At 43.6% G+C, this 26,874-nt stretch overlaps 1 protein-coding gene across 3 annotated transcripts in view; it reads left to right on the top strand.

Moving 5' to 3' along the window:
* The first annotated feature begins 450 nt into the window (after positions 1-450).
* rad50 (RAD50 homolog, double strand break repair protein) overlaps positions 451-26,874 on the top strand; it is a 39,452-nt gene continuing 13,028 nt past the window's right edge. Inside the window, exons 1-15 of one of the 3 annotated variants that reach the window (XM_045222653.1) lie at positions 451-546; positions 2,378-2,531; positions 2,821-2,904; positions 3,136-3,287; positions 16,200-16,385; positions 17,006-17,210; positions 17,473-17,601; positions 18,383-18,548; positions 19,866-20,059; positions 20,241-20,447; positions 20,847-21,029; positions 21,326-21,483; positions 21,597-21,772; positions 21,985-22,222; positions 22,866-23,055. In XM_045222653.1, coding sequence (XP_045078588.1) covers positions 2,403-2,531; positions 2,821-2,904; positions 3,136-3,287; positions 16,200-16,385; positions 17,006-17,210; positions 17,473-17,601; positions 18,383-18,548; positions 19,866-20,059; positions 20,241-20,447; positions 20,847-21,029; positions 21,326-21,483; positions 21,597-21,772; positions 21,985-22,222; positions 22,866-23,055 — 2,397 coding nt within the window. In that variant the 5' untranslated portion in view covers positions 451-546; positions 2,378-2,402. Of the gene's footprint in view, positions 554-1,777; positions 1,796-2,377; positions 2,532-2,820; positions 2,905-3,135; positions 3,288-16,199; positions 16,386-17,005; positions 17,211-17,472; positions 17,602-18,382; positions 18,549-19,865; positions 20,060-20,240; positions 20,448-20,846; positions 21,030-21,325; positions 21,484-21,596; positions 21,773-21,984; positions 22,223-22,865; positions 23,056-26,874 lie in introns of those variants that run through there. The other 2 variants (XM_041886581.2, XM_041886582.2) reach the window with 2 other exon arrangements.

Here is a 26,874-nt window from a genome sequence, read left to right on the forward strand (position 1 = left end):
AATCAATATCCGTAGTATCCATAGGTATAATGCACTTCCTTAGTTTAACAATACTCTGCCTGGGTTGGCTCTGTAAGAAGAGAGCATTCACCAATAGGAAAAACGCCAAGGGGAATGAATACTTTTGCAAGGCACTGTATGTCCTCTCAGACCGTTGGTCTGGAGTAGGACTAGATAGAGTTAAATACAGGATTGGGTGGTGGGTTTTTTAGAGAGAGGGCCATTTTCCTTTTTCCCAATTTTGTTTTACTGTATCAAATAATATAATGTAGGTAGGCTGTGAATGGCCTCACACACCAGTACAATAGGTGGCGGTGTAAGTACATAACAGTTGGATGCGATCCGCCAACCAAATCCCAAAGAAGAAGATAAAGTATTTTTTTTTTTGGACCAAGGCCACAACACTCCTGCCCCACAGAGTGTTTGCCTGCCCACTACTGGACAAGAAAGTAATGACACCGGTAGTCGCATTTTGACGAGCGGATGCTGCGACGTCACGGTTTTGGTCAGCGCGGCAAGTCTAGTAACAACTTTCGCAGCTAAAAAAAATAAGGTAATTTTTGTTCTGCATGATGCCTTAGTACACTCTTCACATATTGCAAGTGTTGGTCGTTGTGTTCACATGTCAAATTGTGAAAAATAAATCGCTGATAGTCCAAGCTAACGTTATCTTTCCAAGTTTGCTAGCTTGTCAGACATTATCTCCACCCCGTTTGCCCAATTTTGTACTGCTAATTGTTATTCATAAATCACACATGCCCATGTAGTCCAAATCGATACTGTGCTTTTGCAATGTTTCCAAATGAATAGCTAGCTTCTAGGCTGCAATATACAGAGTGTACAAAACATTAAGAACACCTTCCTACTATTGAGTTTGCCCTCACAGTGCCTCAATTCGTCCAGGCGTGGACTCTACAATGTGTCGAAAGCGTTCCACAGGGATGCTGGCCCATTTGACTCCAATCCTTTTGGCTGGATGTCCTTTGGGTGGTGGACCATTATTAATACATACTGGAAACTGTTGAGCGTGAAAAACCCAGCAGCGTTGCCGTTCTTGATACAAACCGGTGGGCCTGGCACCTACTACCATAAGCCATTCAAAGGTACTTAGATATTTTGTCTTGCCCATTCAACGTCTGAATAGCACACATACACAATCCATGTCTCAATTGTATCAAGGTTGAACTTTTTGGCCAACCCGACCAAATTCACATAGAAATGTGAGTTTTAGATGATCTTCTTCATCGAAAGTAAGTCTAAGAAACGGCAGACTGTTCGATGTGAGCTATTTCCGTGTTTCCAATTAAGTTTCGTTTCCGTTTTGTACACGAACTTCAAACAGCTGAAAATACAATATTTTTGGTTATGGAAAATATATTTCACAGCGGTTTGGATGGTACAATGATTCTCTACACTTCGGAAAGTATTCAGACTTTTTCCACATTTTATTCTAAAATTGATTAAATCGTTTTTTTTTTTTACTCATCAATCAACACACAATACCCCATAACGACAAAGCAAAAACAGGTTTGTAGAAATTTGAGCAAATAAAAAATAAATCAGAAATTACATTTTACATAAGTATTCAGACCCTTTACTCAGCACTTTGTTGAAGTACCTTTGGCAGTGATTACAGCCTTGAGTCTTTCCAAATCATGTCCAATCAATTGAATTTACCACAGGTGGACTCCAATCAAGTTGTAGAAACATCTCAAGGATGATCAATGAAAACAGGATGCACCTGAGCTCAATTTCGTGTCGCATAGCAAAGGGTCTGAATACTTATGTAAATAAGGTATTTCTGTTTTATTTTTTATACATTTGCAAAAATGTCTAAACCTGTTTTCACTTCGTCATAATGGGGTATTGTGTGTAGATTGCTGAGGATTATTTATTTTTTAAATCCATTTTAGAATAAGGCTGTAACGTAACAAAGTGGAAAAAGTCAAGGGGTCTGAATACTTTCCGAAGGCACTGTACATGCATGTGTTGTCACAAATTGAAATTAGGCAAACTACTAGAATTTTAGCAAACAGGAAATGGCGGAGCGATTTCTGCATAGTGCAGCTTTAACCTGTCTCCTCCCCTTCATCTACACTGATTTGAAGTGGACATCAATAAGGGATCATAGCTTTCTCCTGGTCGGTCTGTCATGGAAAGAGCAGGTGTTCTTAATGTTTTGTACACTGTGTAGAGCTAAACACATTACATCACACGATGGGTTAGCTAGCAAACGTTAAACAAAGATCTGACCAGAGAGACTAGGGGGTGTTTTCCCGAGCCAGCTACATGCATGTTTGCCCATTCAGTAATTAAATTACTTTTGCTATCAGAAGTTGGCATCTGCTGAGATTGCTAATTTAAGTTCTTGTTCCCCAGCTGAACCCAATAAAGGTGCAAAGATGTCCAGAATTGAGAAGATGAGCATCCTCGGTGTGAGGAGCTTTGGAGTGGAAGACAAAGACAAACAAGTCATATCATTCTTTAATCCCTTGACTGTGTTAGTGGGACCCAATGGTGCTGGTAAAACGGTAAGTTGCATGATGTATACAGCCTGTATGCTGACCTGCAGAAAAAAAGGTAGTATCACATAGCATTACATTAATTGACATTACCATAGAGAGGGATCATTAGCCGATGAGGCGATAAATACAAACCCTTATCACACTTCTTGATGGGATAGTGGGTGTGATAGATACACAGTATTGCATGATTTTGACCTAGCCTGCTTCAATTTGTTGGTGTGTATTGCAGACAGTTAGCCATGCTGGTAGATTTAAGGGCTTATGTTAATCCACCTTTTTCCTCCTCTGGCCACAGACTATCATTGAGTGTCTGAAGTATGTAACAGCCGGTGAATTTCCCCCAGGAAGCAAAGGGAATACATTTGTTCATGATCCAAAGGTGAGGACCTCTGTCCATCTTGGTTGGCTTTGTAAGTGAGTTTGTTTATACATCAAGGCAAAGCAGAGAAATATGAATGTTTATGGTTTGTCAACATTACTCATAACGAAGGCCTGGAGTTTTTTCTTGTCAGCGAAAACCCTTTTGTATAACATCCTCCTTGACATATCCAGTTCCTAGGCCCTGGTTTTCATGCATAAGCGGTACCTAATATTGTCTTTGGTGTGTTAGGATGCTCATGAGACTGACGTGCGAGCTCAGATCCGACTGCAGTTCACCGACCTAAATGGAGAGAAGGTGGCAGTTCAAAGGTCCATGCAGGCAACACAGAAGGGCAAGAAGACTGAGTTCAGAAGTCTGGAGGGGGTCATCACCAGGATCAAGTGAGTTTAAGCGTCACTCTACCTTAACCACAGAATATGTTCAAGAGAAGTGGCAGAAGCTATATTGTACACAGGGCCGGCCCGCCCATTAGGCAGGATTAGGCAGCCACCTAGGGCGGCAGATTTACGAGGGCGGCATTTTCCGAGCTAAACTGATCTACGCACCTCCAACAACACATAACACGTCACATAATTCTGTCCAAAAACAATGAAAACGTATACATAAACTCAGCAAAAAAGAAACGTCCTCTCACTGTCAACTGCGTTTATTTTCAGCTAACTTAACATGTGTAAATATTTGTATGAGCATAACAAGATTCAACAATTGAGACATAAACTGAACAAGTTCCACAGACATGTGACTAACAGAAATTGAATAATGTGTCCCTGAACAAAGGGGACGTCAAAATCGAAAGTAACAGTCAGTATCTGGTGTGGTCACCAGCTGCATTAAGTACTGCAGTGCATCTCCTCCTCATGGACAGCACCAGATTTGCCAGTTCTTGCTGTGAGATGTTACCCCACTCTTCCACCAAGGCACCTGCAAGTTCTCTGACATTTCTGGGGGGAATGGCCCTAGCCCTCACCCTCCAATCCAACAGATCCCAGACGTGCTCAATGGGATTGAGATCCAGGCTCTTCGCTGGCCATGGCAGAACGAGCAGAATTGCTGGTGGCATTGTCATGCTGGAGGGTCATGTCAGGATGAGCCTGCAGGAAGGGTACCACATGAGGGGAGGATGTCTTCCCAGTAACGCACAGCGTTGAGATTGCCTGCAATGACGACAAGCTCAGTCCGATGATGCTGTGACACACCGCCCAAGACCATGACGGACCCTCCACCTCCAAATCGATCCCGCTCCAGAGTACAGGCCTCGGTGTAACACTCATTCCTACGACGATAAACTCTAATCCGACCATCACCCCTGGTGAGACAAAACCGCGACTCGTCAGTGAAGAGCACTTTTTGCCGGTCCTGTCTGGTCCAGTGACGGTGGGTTTGTGCCCATAGGCGACGTTGTTGTCGGTGATGTCTGGTGAGGACCTGCCTTACAACAGGCCTACAAGCCCTCAGTCCAGCCTCTCTCAGTTATTGCGGACAGTCTGAGCACTGATGGAGGGATTGTGCATTCCTGGTGTAACTCGGGCAGTTGTTGTTGCCGCCATCCTGTACCTGTCCCACAGGTGTGATGTTCGGATGTACCGATCCTGTGCAGGTGTTGTTACACGTGGTGTTCCACTGCGAGGACGATCAGCTCGAAAGACGTCCCTTTTTCAGGACCCTGTCCTTCAAAGATAGATTTCTCAAAATCCAAATAACTTCACAGATCTTCATTGTAAAAGGTTTAAACACTGTTTCCCATGCTTGTTCAATGAACCATAAACAATGAATGAACATGCACCTGTGGAACGGTCATTAAGACACTAACAGCTTACAGACGGTAGGCAATTAAGGTCACAGTTATGAAAACTTAGGACACTAAAGAGGCCTTTCTACTGACTCTGAAAAACACCAAAAGAAAGATGCCCAGGTACCCTGCTTATCTGCGTGAACGTGCCTTAGGCATGCTGCAAGGAGGCATGAGGACTGCAGATGTGGCCAGGGCAATAAATTGCAATGTCCGTACTGTGAGACGCCCAAGACAGCGCTACAGGGAGAGGACGGACAGCAATCCAAATGCAACATGCATTGGTCAGAAAATCGTTACGTATCGCCCGTTCACCAATTATTCTTCCGAAAATACATCCTTTGGTGACAACTGCGTCCTCTCCTTCTGTGTTGAACTTAACACGTAATTATGTTGATGGTCATCGATCTACAAGTCATTTTGCATGCTGAAAAATCCCAGGCAATATCAGTAGCCTAGTCAAACTGCGCACTGTACGCAGCTTCGAGCGGTGATCAACGACAACCAATATATCATTTGCCTAGGTAATTTTTGTCAAATGAGCTGTTGAAAATTGTGTTTTACCGGAATCGTAGCCTAAGCTACCGCTGGAGAAACAACTCTCATCTGGCTATAGGTAGGCTACATGCTGGTTGATTGTTTTCGATTGCTCATGTTCACCATCAGCAATAGTTTTGGTAGTTTTGCTTGAAACAATCAGTATATATGGTCATTTTTAGATATACCTGGGGCGGCAGGTAGCTTAGTGGGTAAGAGCATTGTCAGTAACCGAAAGGTCGCTGGTTCTAATCCCCGAGCCGACTAGGTGAAAAATCTGTCGATGTGCCCTTAAGCAAGGCACTTAACCCTAATTGCTCCTGTAAGTCGCTCTGGATAAGAGCGTCTGCTAAAATGTAAAATGTACACGCTCACTGTAGCTAGTATTGACATTATAATTAAATCACAATGGATTAGAGCTGGGCGGTATACCGTATTTGACTATATACCATTATTGATGAACGGACCAGTTTGGGTTTTTACTTTACCTTCTATAATGGTATTTATTTTTTATAGTTTACTCTGCTACTTGAGTCGACTCTCTCCCACTCTCACCAAGCCCCACCTCCTGTCACTCAATGAGCCCAGTTGTTGTTGTTGCTCAACCATGAGAGATAATTTGCCGACCGTTCACGCTTCAGTCTGCAGCAGATGCAACAATATGATGATGACAACGATGCAGTTTTCCACTTTGCTTCTTAATATACACTGAACAAAAATATAAACGCAACATGTAAAGTGTTGGTCCCATGTTTCATGAGCTGAAATAAATGATCCCAGAAATTGTCCATATGCACAAAAAGCATATTTCTCTCAAATGTTGTGCACATTTGTTTACATTCCTGTAAGTGAGCATTTCTCCTTTGCCAAGATAATCCATCCACCTGACAGGTGTGGCATATCAAGAAGCTGATTAAACAGCATGATCATTACACAGGTGCACCTTGTGCTGGGGACAATAAAAGGCTGCTCTAAAATGTTCAGCATGCAATTGGCATGCTGACGACAGGAATGTCCACCAGAGCTGTTGCCAGATAATTTCATTTGAATTTCTCTACCATAAGCTGCCTCCAATGTCGTTTTAGAGAATTTGGCAGTAATTACGTCCACCTGGCATCACAACCGCAGACCACGTGCATGACGTCGTGTGGGCGAGCGGTTTGCTGATGTCAACGTTGTGAACCGAGTGTCCCATGATGGCGGATCAACGTGTACGACAGCGTGTTCCAGTTCCCACCAATATCCAGCGACTTCGCACAGCCATTGAAGAGGAGTGGGACATTCTAAAGGCCACAATCAACAGCCTGATCAACTCAATGCAAAGGAGATGTCGCGCTGCATGAGACAAATGGTGGTCACACCAGATACTGACTGGTTTTCTGATCCATGCCCTACCTGCATATCTGTATTCCCAGTCATGTGAAATCCATAGATTAGGGCCTAATGAATTTATTTCAATTGACTGATTTCCTTATATGAACTATAACTCAGTAAGATCTTTGAAATTGTTGCGTTTATTTTTGTTCAGTAAGCGTTCTGTAATTACACTAATAGTTTGTATCTTGCTGTTTGCAAAAGGCTAGTTTGTCTTAGCAAGTTGCTAAAATAGTCATTTTAGCCGCTAATGTTAATCACTAGTTAGCTGGCTAGCTAATAAATGTACTAAAAGCAAGAGCAAACGTAGCTATCTAATACGGATACCAGTGCTGGTGTAGGCCTAAGTCAAAATGTTGTTTGTGCAACAGTATCTTCTAAATCAGAGAGGAATAGGCGAAGCATGAATATGTTAGCTACATAGAAGTAAGAGAGAATATTTAATGTAGCCAAAGATTATAGGGTCCTGATGAACACTTTGGTTCCTAACCTGTCACAATTACACCACATTAGTGATCCTATTAGTATTCTAATTCCCAATTCTATGACCGCCTCCTGGCTTTATCATTCGTTGTCATGTCAAACAACACTGTATTTAAAGTGCCTACAATTACATTCTAACTATATAGTTAGAATAATCATTATATTTCCATGATTCCAACAGTTCCCCCAAGTGTTTTGATCTATATCGCAAGTCAAATCACAATTGCAATATTTGGTTAAAAATAAGTCCTCGAATTTATTTCTGTTTGCCCATATCGTGCAGCCCTACGTGTTCGATGGGGTTGAGGTCAGGGCTCTGTGCAGGCCAGTCAAGTTTTTCCACACCGATCTCAACAAATAATTTCTGTATGGACCTCGCTTTGTGCACCGGGGCATTGTCATGCTGAAACAGGAAAGGGCCTTCCCCAAGCTGTTGCCACAAAGTTGGAAGCACAGAATCATCTAGAATGTCATTGTATGCTGTAGCGTTAAGATTTCCCTTCCCTGGAATTAAGGGGCATAGCCCAAACCATAGAAAACAGCCCCAGATCATTATTCCTCCTCCAACAAACTTTACAGTTGGCACTATGCATTCGGGCAGGTAGCGTTCTCCTGGCATCTGCCAAATCCAGATTCGTCCGTCGGACTGCCAGATGGTGAAGCGTGATTCATCACTCCAGAGAACGCGTTTCCACTGCTCCAGAATCCAATGGTGGCGAGCTTTACACCACTACAGCCGACACTTGGCATTGCGCATGGTGATCTTAGGCTTGTTTGCAGCTGCTCTGCCATGGAAACCCATTTCTTGAAGTTCCCGACGAACAGTTCTTGTGCTGACTTTGCTTCCAGAGGAACTCGGTAGTGAGTGTTGCAACCGAGGACAGACTATTTTTACGTGCTTCAGCAGTCGGCGGTCCCGTTCTGTGAGCTTGTGTGGCCTACCACTTCGCGACTGAGCCGTTGTTGCCCCTAGACGTTTCCACTTCATAATAACAGCACTTAGAGTTGACCGGGGCAGCTCTAGAAGGGCAGAAATGTGATGAACTGACTTGTTGGAAAGGTGGCATCCTATGACGGTGCCACATTGAAAAGTAATTTGAGGGGGTGTCTACATACTTTTGTCCATGTAGTGAATCTAAAACTTATAGATGATTTGAACAAAATTTGTAAAAATGCTAATATCGTTCCCATAACTTGAATGGGATTTGAAACAGTTCCATGGAAACTAAACCAAAGCATGGATTGCTGTCACACCTTGTCCATATACTGCTTACTGGGTAAGAAAACCAATATGTAATTTTGGAATTTGGGTGAACTACACTTTCTTTCACCCAAAATTCAGAATGACATTGGTTTCCTTACCCTGTAGACAAGGTATGACAGCAATCCATGCTATGGTTTTGTTTACATGGCAACTGTTTCAAATGCTTACCTTTTTATTAGCAGTTGTGGCACAAATCCAATGCAAGTCAATGGTACGTACACTACCGGTCAAAAGTTTTAGAACACTTACTCATTCAAGGGTTTTTCTTTATTTTTACTATTTTCTACATTGTAGAATAATAGTGAAGCTATCAAAACTATGAAATAACACATGGAATCATGTAGCAACCAAAAAAGTGTTAAACAAATATTTTATATTTGAGATTCTTCAAAGTAGCCACCCTTTGCCTTGATAACATCTTTGCACACTCTTGGCATTCTCTCAACCAGCTTCACCTGGAATGCTTTTCCAACAGTCTTGAAGGAGTTCCCACATATGCTGAGCACTTGTTTGCTGCTTTTCCTTCACTTCATCGCGGTCACAGCTCTCGCGGTCACGGCTCTCGTAGCCGGCCGTGACCGGGAGACCCATGGGGCGGCGCACAATTGGCCCAGCGTCGTCTAGGGTAGGGGAGGGAATGGCCGGCAGGGATGTAGCTCAGTTGGTAGAGCATGGCGTTTGCAACGCCAGGGTTGTGGGTTTGATTCCCACGGGGGTATGGAAAAAAATATAATAATAATAATGTATGCACTCACTAACTGTAAGTCGCTCTGGATAAGAGCGTCTGCTAAATTACTAAAATGTAAATGTAAAAATGTTGTGGAGGCCAGGTCATCTGATGCAGCACTCCATCACTCTCCTTCTTGGTTAAATAGCCCTTACACAGCCTGGAGGTGTGTTGGGTCATTGTCCTGTTGAAAAACAAATGATAGTCCCACTAAGCCCAAACCAGATGGGATGGCGTATCACTGCAGAATGCTGTGGTAGCCATGCTGGTTAAGTGTGCCTTGAATTCTAAATAAATCACTGAGTGTCACCAGCAAAGCACCATCATACCACCACCTCCATGCTTCATGGTGGGAACCACACATGCGGAGATCATCCGTTCACCTACTCTGCGTCTCACAAAGCCACGGCAGTTGGAACCAAATATCTCAAATTTGGACTCATCAGACCAAAGGACAGATTTCTACCGGTCTAATGTCAATTTCTTGTGTTTCTTGGCCCAAGCAAGTCTCTTCTTCTTATTGGTGGCCTTTAGTGGTTTCTTTACAGCAATTCGACCATGAAGGCCTGATTCACGCAGTCTCCTCTGAACAGTTGATGTTGAGATGTCTGTTACTTTAACTCTGTGAAGCATTTATTTGGGCTGCAATCTGAGGCTGGAACCTCTAATGAACTTATCCTCTGCAGCAGAGGTAACTCTAGTTCTTCCTTTCCTGTGGCGGTCCTCATGAGAGCCAGTTTCATCATAGGTCTTGATTGTTTTTGCGACTGCACTTGAAGAAACTTTAAGTTCTTGACATTTTCAGGATTGACTGACCTTTGTCTTAATGTAATGATGGACTGTCGTTTCTCTTTGCTTATTTGAGCTGTTCTTGCCATAATGTGGACTTGGTATTTTACCAAATAGGGCTATCTTCTGTATACCACCCCTACCTTGTCACAACACAACTGATTGGCTCAAACGCATAAAGAAGGAAATAAATTCCACAAATTAACTTTTAGCAAGGCACACCTGTTAATTGAAATGCATTCCAGGTGACTACCTCATGAAGCTGGTTGAGAGAATGCCAAGCGTGTGCAAAGCTGACATCAAGTCAAAGTGTGGCTTTAAATTTTTTTTTTTAAAGCCAGTTGAGAATAAGTTCTCATTTACAACTGCAACCTGGCCAAGATAAAGCAAAGCAGTGTGATTTTAAAAACAACAACAGAGTTACATATGGAATAAACAAAACGTACAGTCAATAACACAATAGAAAATCTAAATACAGTGTGTGCAAATGTAGTAAGTTATGGAGGTAAGGCAATAAATAGGCCATAGTGCAAAATAATTACAATTTAGTATTAACACTGGAGTGATAGATGTGCAAATAGAGATACTGATGTGCAAAATAATTAACAATATGGGGATGAGGTAGTTGGGTGGGCTAATTACAGATGGGCTGTGTACAGGTGCAGTGATCGGTAAGCTGCTCTGACAACTGATGCTTAAAGATAGTGAGGGAGATAAGTGTCTCCAGCTTCAGAGATTTTTGCAGTTCGTTCCAGTCATTTGCAGCAGAGAACTGGAAGGAATGGCGGCCAAAGGAAGTGTTGGCTTTGGGGATGACCAGTGAGATATACCTGCTGGAACGCATACTACGGGTGGGTGTTGCTATGGTGACCAATGAACTAAGATAAGGCAGGGATTTGCCTAGAAGTGATTTTATAGATGACCTGGAGCCAGTGGGTTTGGCGACGAATATGTAGTGAGAGCCAGACAACGAGAGCGTACAGGTCACAATGGTGGATAGTATATGGGGCTTTGGTGACAAAACGGATGGCACTGTGATAGACTACATCCAATTTGCTGAGTAGAGTGTTGGAAGCTATTTTGTAAATTACATCGCCGAAGTCAAGGATCGGTAGGATAGTCAGTTTTACGAGGGCATGTTTAGCAGCATGAGTGAAGGAGGCTTTGTTGCGAAATAGGAAGCCGATTCTAGATTTAACTTTGGATTGGAGATGCTTAATGTGAGTCTGGAAGGAGAGTTTACAGTCTAACCAGACACCTAGGTATTTGTAGTTGTCCACATATTCTAAGTCAGACCCGCTGAGAGTAGTGATTCTAGTCGGGCGGGCAGGTGCAAGCAGCGTTCGATTGAAGAGCATGCATTTAGTTTTACTAGCGTTTAAGAGCAGTTGGAGGCCATTGAAGGAGTGTTGTATGGCATTGAAGCTCGTTTGGAGGTTTGTTAAGTGTCCAATGAAGGGCCAGATGTATACAAAATGGTGTCGTCTGCGTAGAGGTGGATCTGAGAGTCACCAGCAGCAAGAGCGACATCATTGATATACACAGAGAATAGAGTCGGCCCGAGAATTGAACCCTGTGGCACCCCCATAGACTGCCAGAGGTCCAGACAACAGGCCCTCTGATTTGACACATTTAACTCTATCTGAGAAGTAGTTGGTGAACCAGGCGAGGCAGTCATTTGAGAAACCAAGGCTAATTAGTCTGCCAATAAGAATGCAGTGAGTCAAAAGCCTTGGCCAGGTCGATGAAGACAGCTGCACAGTACTGTCTTTTGTCAATCGCGGTTATTGTATCGTTTAGGACCTTGAGCGTGGCTGAGGTGCACCCATGACCAGCTCGGAAACCAGATTGCAGGCGGTGTCAGAGGAAGGCCCTCAAAATTGTCAAAGACTCCAGCCACCCTAGTCATAGACTGTTCTCTCTGCTACCGCACGGCAAGCGGTACCGGAGTGCCAAGTCTAGGTCCAAAAGACTTCTCAACAGCTTCTACCCCCAAGCCATAAGACTCCTGAACAGCTAATCATGGCTACCCGGACTATTTGCACTGCCCCCCCACCCCATCCTTTTTACGCTGCTGCTACTCTGTTAAGTATTTATGCATAGTCACTTTAACTCTACCCACATGTACAGTGGGGAAAAAAAGTATTTAGTCAGCCACCAATTGTGCAAGTTCTCCCACTTAAAAAGATGAGAGAGGCCTGTAATTTTCATCATAGGTACACGTCAACTATGACAGACAAATTGAGGAAAAAAAATCCAGAAAATCACATTGTAGGATTTTTAATGAATTTATTTGCAAATGATGGTGGAAAATAAGTATTTGGTCACCTACAAACAAGCAAGATTTCTGTCTCTCACAGACCTGTAACTTCTTCTTTAAGAGGCTCCTCTGTCCTCCACTCGTTACCTGTATTAATGGCACCTGTTTGAACTTGTTATCAGTATAAAAGACACCTGTCCACAACCTCAAACAGTCACACTCCAAACTCCACTATGGCCAAGACCAAAGAGCTGTCAAAGGACACCAGAAACAAAATTGTAGACCTGCACCAGGCTGGGAAGACTGAATCTGCAATAGGTAAGCAGCTTGGTTTGAAGAAATCAACTGTGGGAGCAATTATTAGGAAATGGAAGACATACAAGACCACTGATAATCTCCCTCGATCTGGGGCTCCACGCAAGTTCTCACCCTGTGGGGTCAAAATGATCACAAGAATGGTGAGCAAAAATCCCAGAACCACACGGGGGGACCTAGTGAATGACCTGCAGAGAGCTGGGACCAAAGTAACAAAGCCTACCATCAGTAACACACTACGCCGCCAGGGACTCAAATCCTGCAGTGCCAGACGTGTCCCCCTGCTTAAGCCAGTACATGTCCAGGCCCGTCTGAAGTTTGCTAGAGTGCATTTGGATGATCCAGAAGAGGATTGGGAGAATGTCATATGGTCAGATGAAACCAAAATAGAACTTTTAGGTAAAAACTCAACTCGTCGTGTTTGGAGGACAAAGAATGCTGAGTTGCACCATACCTACTGTGAAGCATGGGGGTGGAAACATCATGCTTTGGGGCTGTTTTTCTGCAAAGGGACCAGGACGACTGATCCGTGTAAAGGAAAGAATGAATGGGGCCATGTATCGTGAGATTTTGAGTGAAAACCTCCTTCCATCAGCAAGGGCATTGAAGATGAAACGTGGCTGGGTCTTTCAGCATGACAATGATCCCAAACACACCGCCCGGGCAATGAAGGAGAGGCTTCGTAAGAAGCATTTAAAGGTCCTGGAGTGGCCTAGCCAGTCTCCAGATCTCAACCCCATAGAAAATCTTTGGAGGGAGTTGAAAGTCCGTGTTGCCCAGCGACAGCCCCAAAACATCACTGCTCTAGAGGAGATCTGCATGGAGGAATGGGCCAAAATACCAGCAACAATGTGTGAAAACCTTGTGAAGACTTACAGAAAACATTTGACCTGTGTCATTGCCAACAAAGGGTATATAACAAAGTATTGAGAAACTTTTGTTATTGACCAAATACTTATTTTCCACCATAATTTGCAAATAAATTCATTAAAAATCATACTATGTGATTTTCTGGAATTTTATTTCTCATTTTGTCTGTCATAGTTGACGTGTACCTATGATGAAAATTACAGGCCTCTCTCATCTTTTTAAGTGGGAGAACTTGCACAATTGGTGGCTGACTAAATACTTTTTTTCCCCACTGTACATATTACCTCAACTACCTCAACTAGCCGGTGCCCCCGCACATTGACTCTGCAACGGTACCCCCCTGTGTATATATAGCCTCCCTACTGTCACTTTATTTTACTTTTGCTCTTTTTTTCTCAACACTTTTTTTGTTGTTGTTTTATTCTTACTTTTTTTGTTTAAAATAAATGCACTGTTGGTTAAGGGCTGTAAGTAAGCATTTCACTGTAATGTCTGCACCTGTTGTATTCGGCGCATGTGACCAATAAAATTTGATTTGATTTGAGAAGGTACGGTGGGATTCAAAATGGTCGGTGATCTGTTTGTTAACTTGGCTTTCAAATACTTTCGAAAGGCAGGGCAGGATGGATATAGGTCTGTAACAGTTTGGATCTAGAGTGTCAACCCCTTTTGAAGAGGGGGATGACCGCGGCAGCTTTCCGATCTCAGACGATACGAAAGAGAGGTTGAACAGGCTAGTAATAGGGGTTGCGACAATTTCAGCGGCTAATTTTAGAAAGGAAGGGTCCAGATTGTCTAGCCCAGCTGATTTGTAGGGGTCCAGATTTTTCAGGTCTTTCAGGACATCAGCTATCTGAATTTGGGTGAAGGAGAGGGAGGGGGGGGGGCATGGGCAAGTTGCAGCGGAGGGTGCAGAGCTGTTGGCCGGGGTAGGGGTAGCCAGGTGGAAAGCATAGCCAGCCGTAGCAAAATGCTTATTGAAATTCTCGATTATCGTAGATTTATCGGTGATGACAGTGTTTCCTAGCCTCAGTGCAGTGGGTAGCTGGGAGGAGGTGCTCTTATTCTCCATGGGTTTTACAGTGTCCCAAAACGTTTAAGAGTTAGTGCTACAGGATGCAAATTTCAGTTTGAAAAGCTTTCCTAACTGATTGTGTATATTGGTTCCTGACTTCCCTGAAAAGTTGCAAATCGCGGGGGCTGTTGGATGTTAATGCAGTACGCCACAGGATGTTTTTGTGCTGGTCAAGAGCAGTCAAGTCTGGGGTGAACTAGGGGCTATATCTGTTCTTAGTTCTGAATTTTTTGAATGGGGCATGCTTATTTAAGATGGAGAGGAAATAACTTTTGAAGAACATCCAGGCATCCTCTACTGACGGAATGAGGTCATTATCCATCCAGGATACCCGGGCCAGGTCAATTAGAAAGGCCTGCTTGCTGAGGTGTTTTAGGGAGCGTTTGACAGTGATGAGGGGTGGTCGTTTGACCGCGGACCCATTATGGACGCAGGCAATGAGGCAGTGATCGCTGAGATCCTGGTTGAAGACAGCAAAGGTATTTTTAGAGGGTAAATTAGTCAGGATGATATCTATGAGGGTGCCCAAGTTTATGGATTTAGGGTTGTACCTGGTAGGTTCCTTGATAGTTTATGTGAGATTGAGGACATCTAGTTTAGATTGTAGGACGGCCGGGGTGTTAAGCATATCCCAGTTTAGGTCACCAAGCAGTACGAACTCTGAGGATAGATGGGGGGCAAGCAATTCACATATGGTGTCCAGGGCACAACTGGGGGCTGAGGGGGGTCTGTAGCAAGCGGCAACAGTGAGAGACTTATTTCTGGAAAGGTGGATTTTTAGAAGTAGAAGCTCAAACTGTTTGGGCACAGACCTGGATAGTATGATAGAGCTCTGCAGGCTATCTCTACAGTAGATTGCAACTCCACCCCCTTTGGCAGTTCTATCTAGACGGAAAATGTTGTAGTTCGGGATTGACATTTCTGAATTTTTGGTGGCCTTCCTAAGCCAGGATTCAGACACTGCTAGAACATCAGGGTTGGCAGAGTGTGCTAACGCAGTGAACAACTCAAACTTGGGGAGGAGGCTTCTGATGTTAATATGTAAGAAACCAAGGCTTTTACGGTTACAGAAGTCAACAAATGATAGCGCCTGGGGAGTAGGCGTGATACTGGGGACTACAGGGCCTGGGTTAACCTCTACATCAACAGAGGAGGAAAATAATAAGGATACGGCTAAAGGCTTTAAGAACTGGTCTTCTAGTGCGTTGGGTACAGAGAATAAAAGGGCAGATTTCCAGGCGTTGTAGAATAGATTCAGGGCATTATGTACAGACAAGGATATGGAAGGATATGAGTACAGTGGAGGGACACCTAAGCATTGGGTAACGATGAAAGAGAGAGCTACTTTGAAGTATCTCAAATATAAAATATATTTTGATTTGTTTAACACTTTTGGTTACTACATGATTCCATATGTTTTATTTCATAGTTTTGATGTCTTCACTATTATTATACAGTGTGGAAAATTGTAAAAATAAAGAAAACCCTGGAATGAGTAGGTGTGTCCAAACTTTTGATTGGTACTGTATGTGTGTGTGTGTATATATATATATATATATAGGGGCGGCAGGTAGCTTAGTGGTTAAGAGCGTAGTGCCAGTAACCGAAAGGTCGCTGGTTCTAATCCCCGACCCGACTAGGTGAAAAATCTGTCGATGTGCCCTTGAGCAAGGCACTTAACCCTAATTGCTCCTGTAAGTCGCTCTGGATAAGAGCGTCTGCTAAATGACTAAAATGTAAAAAAATATATATGTGTGTGTGTGTGTGTTTTTGACTGCACTGGGCCTTTAAACTTTGATGCTGTCCCAGGCATGGAGATAAGGTGAGCCTGAGCTCTAAGTGTGCAGAGCTGGACAGAGAGATGATCTCAGCGCTGGGTGTGTCCAAAGCTGTCCTCGACCATGTAATCTTCTGTCACCAAGAGGAGTCCAACTGGCCCCTGGGGGAAGGGAAGCCCCTCAAGACCAAATTTGATGCAATCTTCTCAGCCACAAGGTACTCATCGAGTAGTGCTGTTCAGAGTCACACAACTGCCCATTTTATCAGAACTGTCTTTTCTCTGTATTTTGTCTGTGGTTAGTATTACTTTACTCAGTGACCAGGGAATTTAATTTGAAATTCTTATTCAATTCTTGAATTCACTTATGAAGTGAATAATTTAAGTCATTCAATTTGAATTTCAACAATCTTTAAGTAATGGAATTGGAATTAGACAGTTTGAACTGTTGAATTGGAATTGGAATATTTCTAAATTAATTGAATTGGAATTCAATATGTAAATTTCCCAGTTAATGGAATTAATGCACGAATTATCAAAAATGTACTCCAGGGTTTGTTTCCAGCATAGCAAAGCTGTTTGAAGCGTGACATGATCTGCCTGAAAGCCTGAGGGAATTACATTTGAATAAGTGGAATTGTTGGGGATAATATTGAATTGGTAATGTAATTTATGGAATTGACCAAACATTGGAATTGAGAGGAATTTCAATTGAATTAAATTGAATTTATAGGGAGAGGTAATTTAATTAGAGTAGAATTTGTAGAATTAACCCCAACCCTGATGGATATAAAGGATTTAGCTGTGAACCAACGATTCTCCCTCCCTCCCCTGTCAGGTACATCAAGGTGCTGGAGACACTGAGGCAGCTGAGGCTCAAGCAGTCTAACGAGGTGAAAGAGTGCCAGATAGAGCTGAAGTTCCTGAAGCTGAACAAGGAGAAAGCCCTCGAGATCAGGGAGCTGCTTGCCACCAAGGAGACCCAGCTGGCCTCCTCCAAAGATGCCGTACAGAAGATTGAGAGCCAGATGGAACCCCTGGAGGTGTGACCTCATTCCATAGAGAATTTGTTCTAGACAAGATGAATGGTGTACATCTCCTTATGTTGTATTAGTGTTTTATAGAGCGTTATTTAGAAGCCAATTTAGAGGCTAAACAAATTGTTTTTGTCCTATCTAAAAGTAGGGTACTTAAAGTAAACAAAGTAAATTCCTAAATAGTTAACTCAATTAAAATGTAGGCATGCGATGAAAAAGTCTGAAGATTTATACAGGTCTTTAAGTATTTCTACCTGTTTTATTTCAGAACCGACTGGTTGACATTGATGAGAATCTGGGGAAAGTGATGAAGCTCGATAATGACATCAAGGCTTTAGACAGCAGGAAGAGGCAGATGGAGGAAGACAACCAGGAACTGGAGGAGAAAATGGAGCAGGTGTGACTGACGCATTTCACAGGAACATGGTGTAGAGCACTATTCCATTCTCATCAATGGAGAACACCTTTTTAAGTGTGCTTGTGAGCCCAACACCGCTAACAAAGAACCAATAGTCCATTCTGAGAAGAGCTTAATTAACGTATAGGAAATGCACTATAATCTTTTTATTTTGTATTTAACCTTTATTTAACTAGGCAAGTCAGTTAAGAACAAATTCTTATTTACAATGACGGCCTACCAAAAGGCAAAAGGCCTCCTGCGGGGACGGGGGCTGGGATTTAGAAAATGAATATAAATATAGGACCAAACACACATCACAACAAGAGAGACAACACAACACTACATAGAGAGACCTAAGACAACAACATAGCATGGCAGCAACACATGACAACACAGCAAGGTAGCAACCCAACATGAAAACAACATGGTAGCAACACAACATGGCAGCAGCACAACATGGTAGCAGCACAAGACATGGTACAGACATTATTGAGCACAGACAACAGCACAAAGGGCAAGAAGGTAGAGACAACAATACATCACTCTATTAGATAACGAATCGGACTCTGCAGTTTTAATTTACAGATGACAAGGCGGTACAGTACAGATCTTTATTCAGACAAATATATTGTCACACATTTTTGGAACTCTTTCCCTTTCATGCATCTTTCCATCATCCTTAATGGCTGTGTCCCTGTCATGTCCGAGACCTGTTCCAGACCATCTGTGTGGCCTGTGTAACTGAAGCCCTGTTGTGTGCATGCCTGGCCGGACTCAGGTGTTCCAGGGCTCAGATGATCAGCTGCAGGAGATGTACCAAAATCACCAGACGACAGTGAAGGAGAAGGAGAGGAGGTTCACAGAGTGCCAGAGGGAGATGGATCGAGCCGTGAGAGAGTGCCAGAGACTCAACCGCCTCAAGTCCGACCTTCTAGTAGAACAAGGTGTGACATTGGAGTGACTATACTATATAACCATGAAGAGTTCTATGATGGTAGCATTTAAGTCATTTTATATTTCAGCTTGTCAGTGTTGATGATTTGCTTAATTGGTGCACTAGGCCAGGGGTCTCCAACCTTTTCTAGTATGAGAGCTACTTACAATTGTTTTTTTCTATCGCGAGCTACTCGTTTTTTTTATAGCTTTCAAATTGGCACATTATTCTCCTTTCCTTTACCCTGCAACTCTTTCCCGGGTGCTTGGTGTACAAGAGATGTATTTTCTGTCAATATACCTGGTCAAATAACTATAAGGTGGCCCCGTTGTATGTTGTACTGGTTTAGCATTTTTTTCTGTTTTATTCTCAATATTACAATTATTCATAGAGAAACAACAAAAATGGAAGTTGGAAGAGTCCATTTCAATGCTTAAAGAAAAATTCCACCCTAAAATGCATCATACTGGCTGTATTTTGAAAGTTATACATCTGGAGAACTTGATTGCTGACATGCAAAACATTTTTAATTGAGAAGGTTTTTGGGGAAAGTCTGTACCACCCAAAAGACGGTGATCATCGCTAACTGGAGATATATATATATATATATCTCACACATACATACATGGAGTGATAGACAACCGTGCGTGCACCAAACAGACAAACTGGGGCAATATTGCTGGAAATTAATTGGCAGAAATTGTTACATTTGTATTTTTAAGCCAATGGTGGCTAACCAGGGGTGGAATAGTGTCAGTGTGGCTTTGATTGGATAGTACATTTTACATTACATTTTAGTCATTTAGCAGACGTTCTTATCCAGAGCAACTACTACAGTAGTGACAGCATACATTTTCATGCTGGTCCCCCTTGGGAATTGAACCCACAACCCTGTTGTTACAAGTGCCATGCTCTACCAAATGAGCCACACGGGACTACAGTAGCCAGGAGCTTTATGTTTATCACAGTTTGCATTGGACACATAAAAAAATGCATGTACTTTCAGAATGAATTGGCGAGCCACACATAGGTGGGCTGCTAGCTACTGGTAGCTCACAATCTACCTGTTGGAAACCCCTGCACTAAACCAGGGTGTCCCGAACTCTGTCCTTGGGCCCCCCGGGTGCACATTTTGGTTTATGCCCTAGCGCTACAAAGCTGATTCGAATAACCGACTCATCAAGCTTTGATTATTTAAATTAGCTGTGTTAACCAATTAACCAATCTTGGTCTACACACACAACCAATAAACGTAATAGATCATGTTGAATATCGTTAGTGGTGCTACTCTGATATTGATCATGTTGCGTTTTTCTCCTCCATTAAGGTCGTCTCCAGCTGGAGGCTGATCGCCATGCTCAGAACATGAAGAACCGTGACTCCCAGGTGAGAGCCCTGGCAGCCTACCTGGAGATGGAGGGCTATGACCGGTCCCCCTTCAATGACAGACAGCTGCAGAGCTTCAACCGTCAGGTCAAAGAGAGACTCGACCAGGAGACGGAGGCCGCCAACCAGGTCATGGTAAGAGAATGTCCCGTCTACACAAAGTTTGGAAAGATACAGCTCTGTTCCATTGGTCATGTTTTGATTATGTTTTTGACGGTCAGGAAACTGACCCTAAACTGACTCCTGGCCCTATTCATGTTTAATAACTATGTTCTTCCAAGCCATTCATTCATCCATATTCCAAACTGTGTTCCAGAGGGATATACAAGAGAAGGAGGCCATGAAGCAGCAGAGCATCGATGAGATCCGAGACAAGAAGACTGGTCTGGAGAGGACCATGGAGCTGAAGAAAGGCCTGCAGAGCAAGAAGCAGCAGGAGCTGAGGAACGTCAAGTCTGACCTGCAGAGACTGGAAGGCTCCTCCACCCTGCTGCAGGAACTGGAGACAGAGCTCACCAAAGCAGTAGGAGCACAACAGATGTCTACACCCTATTCCCTTGATAGTGCACTATTTTTGACCAGGGCCCATATCGTAGTAGTGAACTCTTCCAAACGTACTGCACTATAGAGGGAATAGGGTGCCATCTGGGGCATAGTCAATGGCATCTTTTTTTAAATCAATGTTTTTTTTTTGTATGCTCTAGAAAAGGAGAAAAAAATGTATTTCTCTGTGAATGTGTTTAGATAAAGTTACTGACTGTTTATTAGATGTGGTTTACTTCTGGGTTTAAATGATGGTGTCCCCATAGATTGTTTCCTTAGGCGACCAAAGGAACATCCAGAGTAGTCCTGCCTCTAAGTAGTAGTTGGGGAAACTGTAGTGTGTGATATACCTGTGTGTATCTGTGGCGTGTGTCTGCAGGAGCGTGAGCTGGACAGCGCGGTGCAGAGCTCCAATGTGGACGGGCTGAAGGCCGAGGTGCTGGAGCTCCAGAAGGACAAAGCTGAGCTGGACCGCACACAGCGCCGGCTGGACCAGGAAATGGAGATCCTCAACACACACACCACCGCACGCACACAGATGGACATGCTCAAGAAGGATAAGGTAGTGTCCGCTCAGAACAAGAATAAAAGATGCCAGCAAATGCTAAATTCCATTATACAGCTTAAAAGATTGTCAATCTACACAATTGAGATGTGAGAAATGTAGTGAGCCCTGTGCAGGTGTGCATTTAGTTTTCTTTCGGTATACACACAACTACCTGAGTATACAAGATGTACTCTTCATTGTTTAGTTTGTGGCCCAAACCTGACCCATGACAAGGAACAAGAGGTCACTCACCCTGGCCAGTGGTAACGTGAGCCTGTGGGCCTCTTTCCTTCCCTCTTTCCTTCCCTCAGACAGATAAAGAAGATCAGGTGAGGAAGATCAAGTCGAGGCACAATGAGGATCTGGTGTCCCTGCTGGGTCACTTCCCTAAGAAGAGGGAGCTGGAGGACTGGATCTACACCAAATCCAAAGAGATCAACTCCACCAGGGAGAAACTGGCCAAGCTCAAGTGAGTGCTTCTGTCACACATGGCCAAATGAATACAGTATCTGCTCTGTCTCGTCGTGTTGATGCAGTAAGAAGGTGCTGAAGTGTGTATGTGACTCTCTAATGTGCTTGCAGTAAGGAGCTGGCGTCGGGGGAGCAGAATAAGAGCCATTGCGCAGCAGAGATCAGGAGGAAGGAGCAGCAGCTGGCCAGCTATGAGGAGAAGATGTTCAACGTGTGTGGCAGTCAGGATTTCCAGCAGGACCTGGGCAAGCTGCAGGACGACCTGGAGAAGACCTCCAAGCAGAGAGGTAACTAACAGGCCCACAAGTTGAATATGAGGTTTAATTTCTACCTGAGGTATTGTAGCCTTTTGTGATTTAAATGTATCCCCTTACTCTTAAACTGTGAGGTGTTTGTTGCCGGCCATGGGGATATAGGTGTATATATTTTTTGATCTGTTTTGAATAATGTCAGAGATATTATTAACCTTATCTGTGTGTGCCTCTGTGTGTGTGCTCAGCCATGCTGGCGGGTGCCACAGCCGTGTACACTCAGTTCATCAGTCAGCTGACAGAGGAGGGCGAGCCCTGTTGCCCCGTGTGCCAGCGCATCTTCCCCTCGGAGGCCGAGCTCCAGGACGTCATCAACGACATGCAGTCCAAGCTGCGCCTGGTCCCTGACAAGCTGAAGAACACAGAGCAGGACCTGAAGAGGAAGGAGAGGAGGAAGGACGACATGATGGCTCTCAAACCTGTCAGGTCAGAATGGATCGGGGGAGTACTTACTGCTTGTGCATTTTCATTGGAGAGGATAGGCGTGGATTAGGTTGCAATTGTAGTTTTCTTCCACTAGATGGTAGTGGATGCCCGTACAAAGGGGAGGCACACATCTTGATCAGGCAGCCGCTGCACATAACCTGTGAGAGGGGATCATGTTCTGGTACTTCATAATAGATGGATTTGAAAGTATAAACCATATGATATGTCATTTGGTATGGCTTGCTGCTGTTTGACTGGGGCAGAAAAAATATCACTCAAAACTGTTGTAAATGTCCTGCTCCACTGCTCATGTTATTTTACCTTTATTTAACTAGGCAAGTCAGTTAAGAACAAATTCTTATTTACAATGACGGCCTACACCGGCCAAACCCGGACGACACTGGGCTAATTGTGCGCCGCCCTATGGGACTCCCAATCACAGCCGGTTGTGATACAGCCTGGAATCGAACCAGGGGGTCTGTAGTGACGCCTCAAGCACTGAGATGCAGTGCCTTAGACCGCTGCGCCACTCATGGCCCATTATCTTAACCCTTTCTCCACCTAAGCCATATGCTACTCTCATCTCAGTTGATCCACATGAGTAGCTAACCCAGGCCCTGTTCTGTGCTGTGGTAACCACCAGGCAGTCTATTGCTGAGCTGCAGGAGAAGGAGCTTCCTGAGCTCAGGAACCGGCTGCAGAACGTGAACCGGGACATTGAGAGGCTGAAGGGGGATGTGGAAGAGCAGGAGACACTGCTGTCCACTCTGATGTCAGAGGAGAACACAGCCAAGGCCTGCCTGCAGGACATCTCCCTCATGGACAGATACCAGGTCAGACCACATAACAATTAACATAACACGGCCTGTGTGGTCTTCATTCTTAATGTGAAAGTCACTATATAGAGATGTCAATCTTTCAATGTTTCTCTCTGTGTTTCTTTTAGGGATGGGCTAGGTTATTCGAAAATTCAAACGGTCGTAGTATTCGATTACTTGCGAGAGTATTAATTATTTAGAAGAAAAATGATATACAGTGCATTCGGAAAGTATTCAGACCCCTTGACTTTTTCCCCATTTTGTTAAGTTACAGCCTTATTCTAAAATGGATTAAATAAAACAATTTCCTCATCAATCTACATAATGACAAAAGGAAAACATGTTTGATAAGTTATTTATTTATATATATATATAGATAACTATTAGTTATTCAGACCCTTTTCTATGAGACTTGAAATTGAGCTCAGGTGCATCCTGTTTCCATTGATCATCCTTGAGATGTTTCTACAACTTGATTGGAGTCCACCTGTGGTAAATTCAATTGATTGGACATGATTTGGAAAGGCACACACCTGTCTATATAAGGTCCCACAGTTGACAGTGCATGTCAGAGCAAAAACCAAGCCATAAAGTCGAAGGAATTATCCGTAGAGCTCAGAGACAGGATTGTCGAGGAACAGATCTGGGGAAGGGTACCAAAACATTTCTGCCGCCTTGAAGGTCCCTAAGAACACAGTGGCCTCCATTCTTAAATGGAAGAAGTTTGGAACCACCAAGACTCTTCCTAGAGCTGGCCGCCCAGCCAAACTGAGCAATCGGGGGAGAAGGACCTTGGTCAGGGAGGTGATCAAGAACCTGATGGTCACTCTGACAGAGCTCCAGAGTTCCTCTGTGGAGCTTGGAGAGCCTTCCAGAAGGACAACCATCTCTGCAGCACTCCACTGATCAGGCCTTTATGGTAGAGTGGCCAGACGGAAGCCACTCCTCAGTAAAAGGCACATGACAGCCCACTTGGAGTTTGCCAAAAGGCACCTAAAGGACTCTGAGACTATGAGAAACAAGATTCTCTGGTCTAGTGAAACCAAGATTAAACTCTTTGGCCTGAATGCCAAGCGTCACGTCTGGAGGAAACCTGGCACCATCCATACGGTGAATTATGGTGGTGGCAGTATCATGCTGTGGCAATGTTTTTCAGCTGCAGGGACTGGGAAACTGCTCAGGATCGAGGGAACGATGAACAGAGCAAAGTACAGAGAGATCCTTGACGAAAAACTGCTCAGGACCTCAGACTGGGGCGACGGTTAACCTGAGGCTGTAATCACTGCCAATGGTGCTTCAACAAAACAGAGTAAAGGGTCTGAATACTTATGTAAATGTAATATTTCAGTTGGGTTTTTTTGCAAAAAATTCTAACAACCTGTTTTTGCTCTGTCATTATAGGGTATTGTGTGTAGATTGATGAGGGGGAAAAACAATTTAATACATTTTAGGCTGTAACGTAACAATGTGGAAGAAGTCAAGGGGTCTGAATACTTTCCGAATGCACTTTTTTTTTTGGGGGGCGACCTGACCAAATACACATAGAAATATGAGTTATAGATCTGTCAATCTCATTGAAAGCAAGTCTAAGAAGCGGTAGATCTCTTTCTATGTGCACTATTTCTATGCTTCCCGTTAAGTTTCATTTTTTGCGTCTTTTACTTTCGGTTTTGTACACCAGTTCCAAATAGCTTAAAATAGAATGTTATTGAAAATATATTTCACCACGGTTTAGATGGTACAATGCTTCTCTACACTACACTGAGTGTACAAAACATTAGGAACACCTGCTCTTTCCATGACAGACTGACCAGGTGAAGGCTATGATTACTTATTGATGTCACTTGTTAAATCCACTTCAATCAGTGTAGATGAAGGGGAGGAGGCCGGTTAAAGAAGAATGTTTGAGACATGGATTGTGTATGTGTGCCATTCAGAGGGTGAATGGACAAGACAAAATATTTAAGTGCCTTTGAACAGGGTATGGTAGTAGGTGTCATGCTCACCAGTGTGAGTGTGTCAAGAACTGCAACGCTGCTGGGTTTTTCACACTCAACAGTGTCCCTTGTGTATCAATAATGGTCCACCACCCAAAGGACATCCAGCCAACTTGACACAACTGTAGGCCGGCATCTCTGTGGAAGGCTTTCGACACGTTGTAGTCCATGCCCCGACAAATTGAGGCTGTTCTGAGGGCCAAAGGGGGTGCAACTCAATTTTAGGATATGTATTACTTTTCTACACTCAGTGCTTTTTTTGTCACATTAACTGAAATTAGGAAAACTATTAGAATTTTAGCAACCAGGAAATGGCAGCAATTTCTGCATATTAGTGCTGTGCGATTTAACCGACATTTCAGTTTTTTCTTTGTGGTTATTAAATAACTAATTGACCAAGGTTGGTTCAATTACTTGGAATTCCATTTATAATGGTTTAGTTTTTTTGTGAAATCATTCACGAGAGAAGTCAACTCAAGAACTATGTGGGACGCTGGGCTGAAGGGAATTGTAGTTTTCATTAAGCAAATATTAAACTTAGTTCAGAGCAGAAATGTGGTAATTGACTGCAATGACCGTAATCCGTTGCGCCTGTTTTTTCCGGCTCAGGCAGAGATGGATACACTTTTACGCCTGCTACGTTAGGTTAGATACACACGGACAGCACAGACCGCATGAAAGAGGAATGTACGCAACAATTAGAGTGAGGGATAGAGACAGTTGGTGAAAGTATGCCTTGTCTTCTTTGAAGAACTAGTAAAAGCATTTCGTCAGACAGCTCTGCAGCTAGCCTAGCGAAATAGGATGACTGAAGACAGAACACTGGGGAGTACAGAGAGAACGTTGTCTGGCTGCTACTGCCTGAGCAGAGATGAGATGATGACTTTAAGGAATTAAACATAATAAGTAATATACACAACTGAAATATGTTATTTCATAGTAATTCCCTATTTTTCTATTGATGTCTACCCATGTGGACCTGACGGAGACAATGGAATATTTGTTTACAGTATATGTCAAATATTTGCATTTTCATCAATTTCTGCATTTCCTGCACTCATTTGAGATCATTTCCAAACTGCCACGTAGGGCTGAACGATAAGGGCAAAAAATCTAGGCCTTATTTTTAACCAAATGTTGCAATTGCAATTTGACTTGTGATTTAGATCAAAACACTTGGGTGAACTGTTGGAATCATGGAAATAGAATGATTATTCTAACTCTATAGTTAGAAGATAACAGTGGTCCAGCCTCCCGAGTGGCGCAGCGGTCTAAGGCACTGCATCGCAGTGCTAGAGGCGTCACTACAGACCCGGGTTCGATCCCAGGCTGTGTCGCAGCCGGCCGCGACCGGGAGACCCATGAGGCGGCGCACAATTGGCCCAGCATCGTCCGGGTTAGGGGAGGGTTTGGCCGGCTGGGATGTCCTTGTCCCATCGTGCTCTAGCGACTCCTTGTGGTGGGCCGGGCGCATGCACGCTGATTTCGGTCGCCAAGTGTACGGTGTTTCCTCCGACACATTGGTGCGGCTAGCTTCCAGGTTAAGCGAGCTGTGTGTCAAGAAGCAGTGCGGCTTGGCAGGGTCATGTTTCAGAGGACGCATGGCTCTCGACCTTCGCCTCCGTACAGGAGTTGCAGCGATGGGACAAGACTGTAACTACCTATTGGATATCACGATAAAAAAAATAAAAAAGTTTATTAAAAAAAGATCACAGTGGGCACTTTGAATACGAATGAAAATGCCAGGGAGGAGTCATTGTGACAGGGTAGGAACCAAAGTGTTGGTCAGTGTTTCCTAGGGGACCCTACAATCTTTGGCTACATAAAAAAATATATA

The sequence above is a fragment of the Coregonus clupeaformis genome, chromosome 9, assembly GCF_020615455.1.
Source record: "Coregonus clupeaformis isolate EN_2021a chromosome 9, ASM2061545v1, whole genome shotgun sequence".
In the NCBI taxonomy this organism is placed as follows: domain Eukaryota; kingdom Metazoa; phylum Chordata; class Actinopteri; order Salmoniformes; family Salmonidae; genus Coregonus; species Coregonus clupeaformis.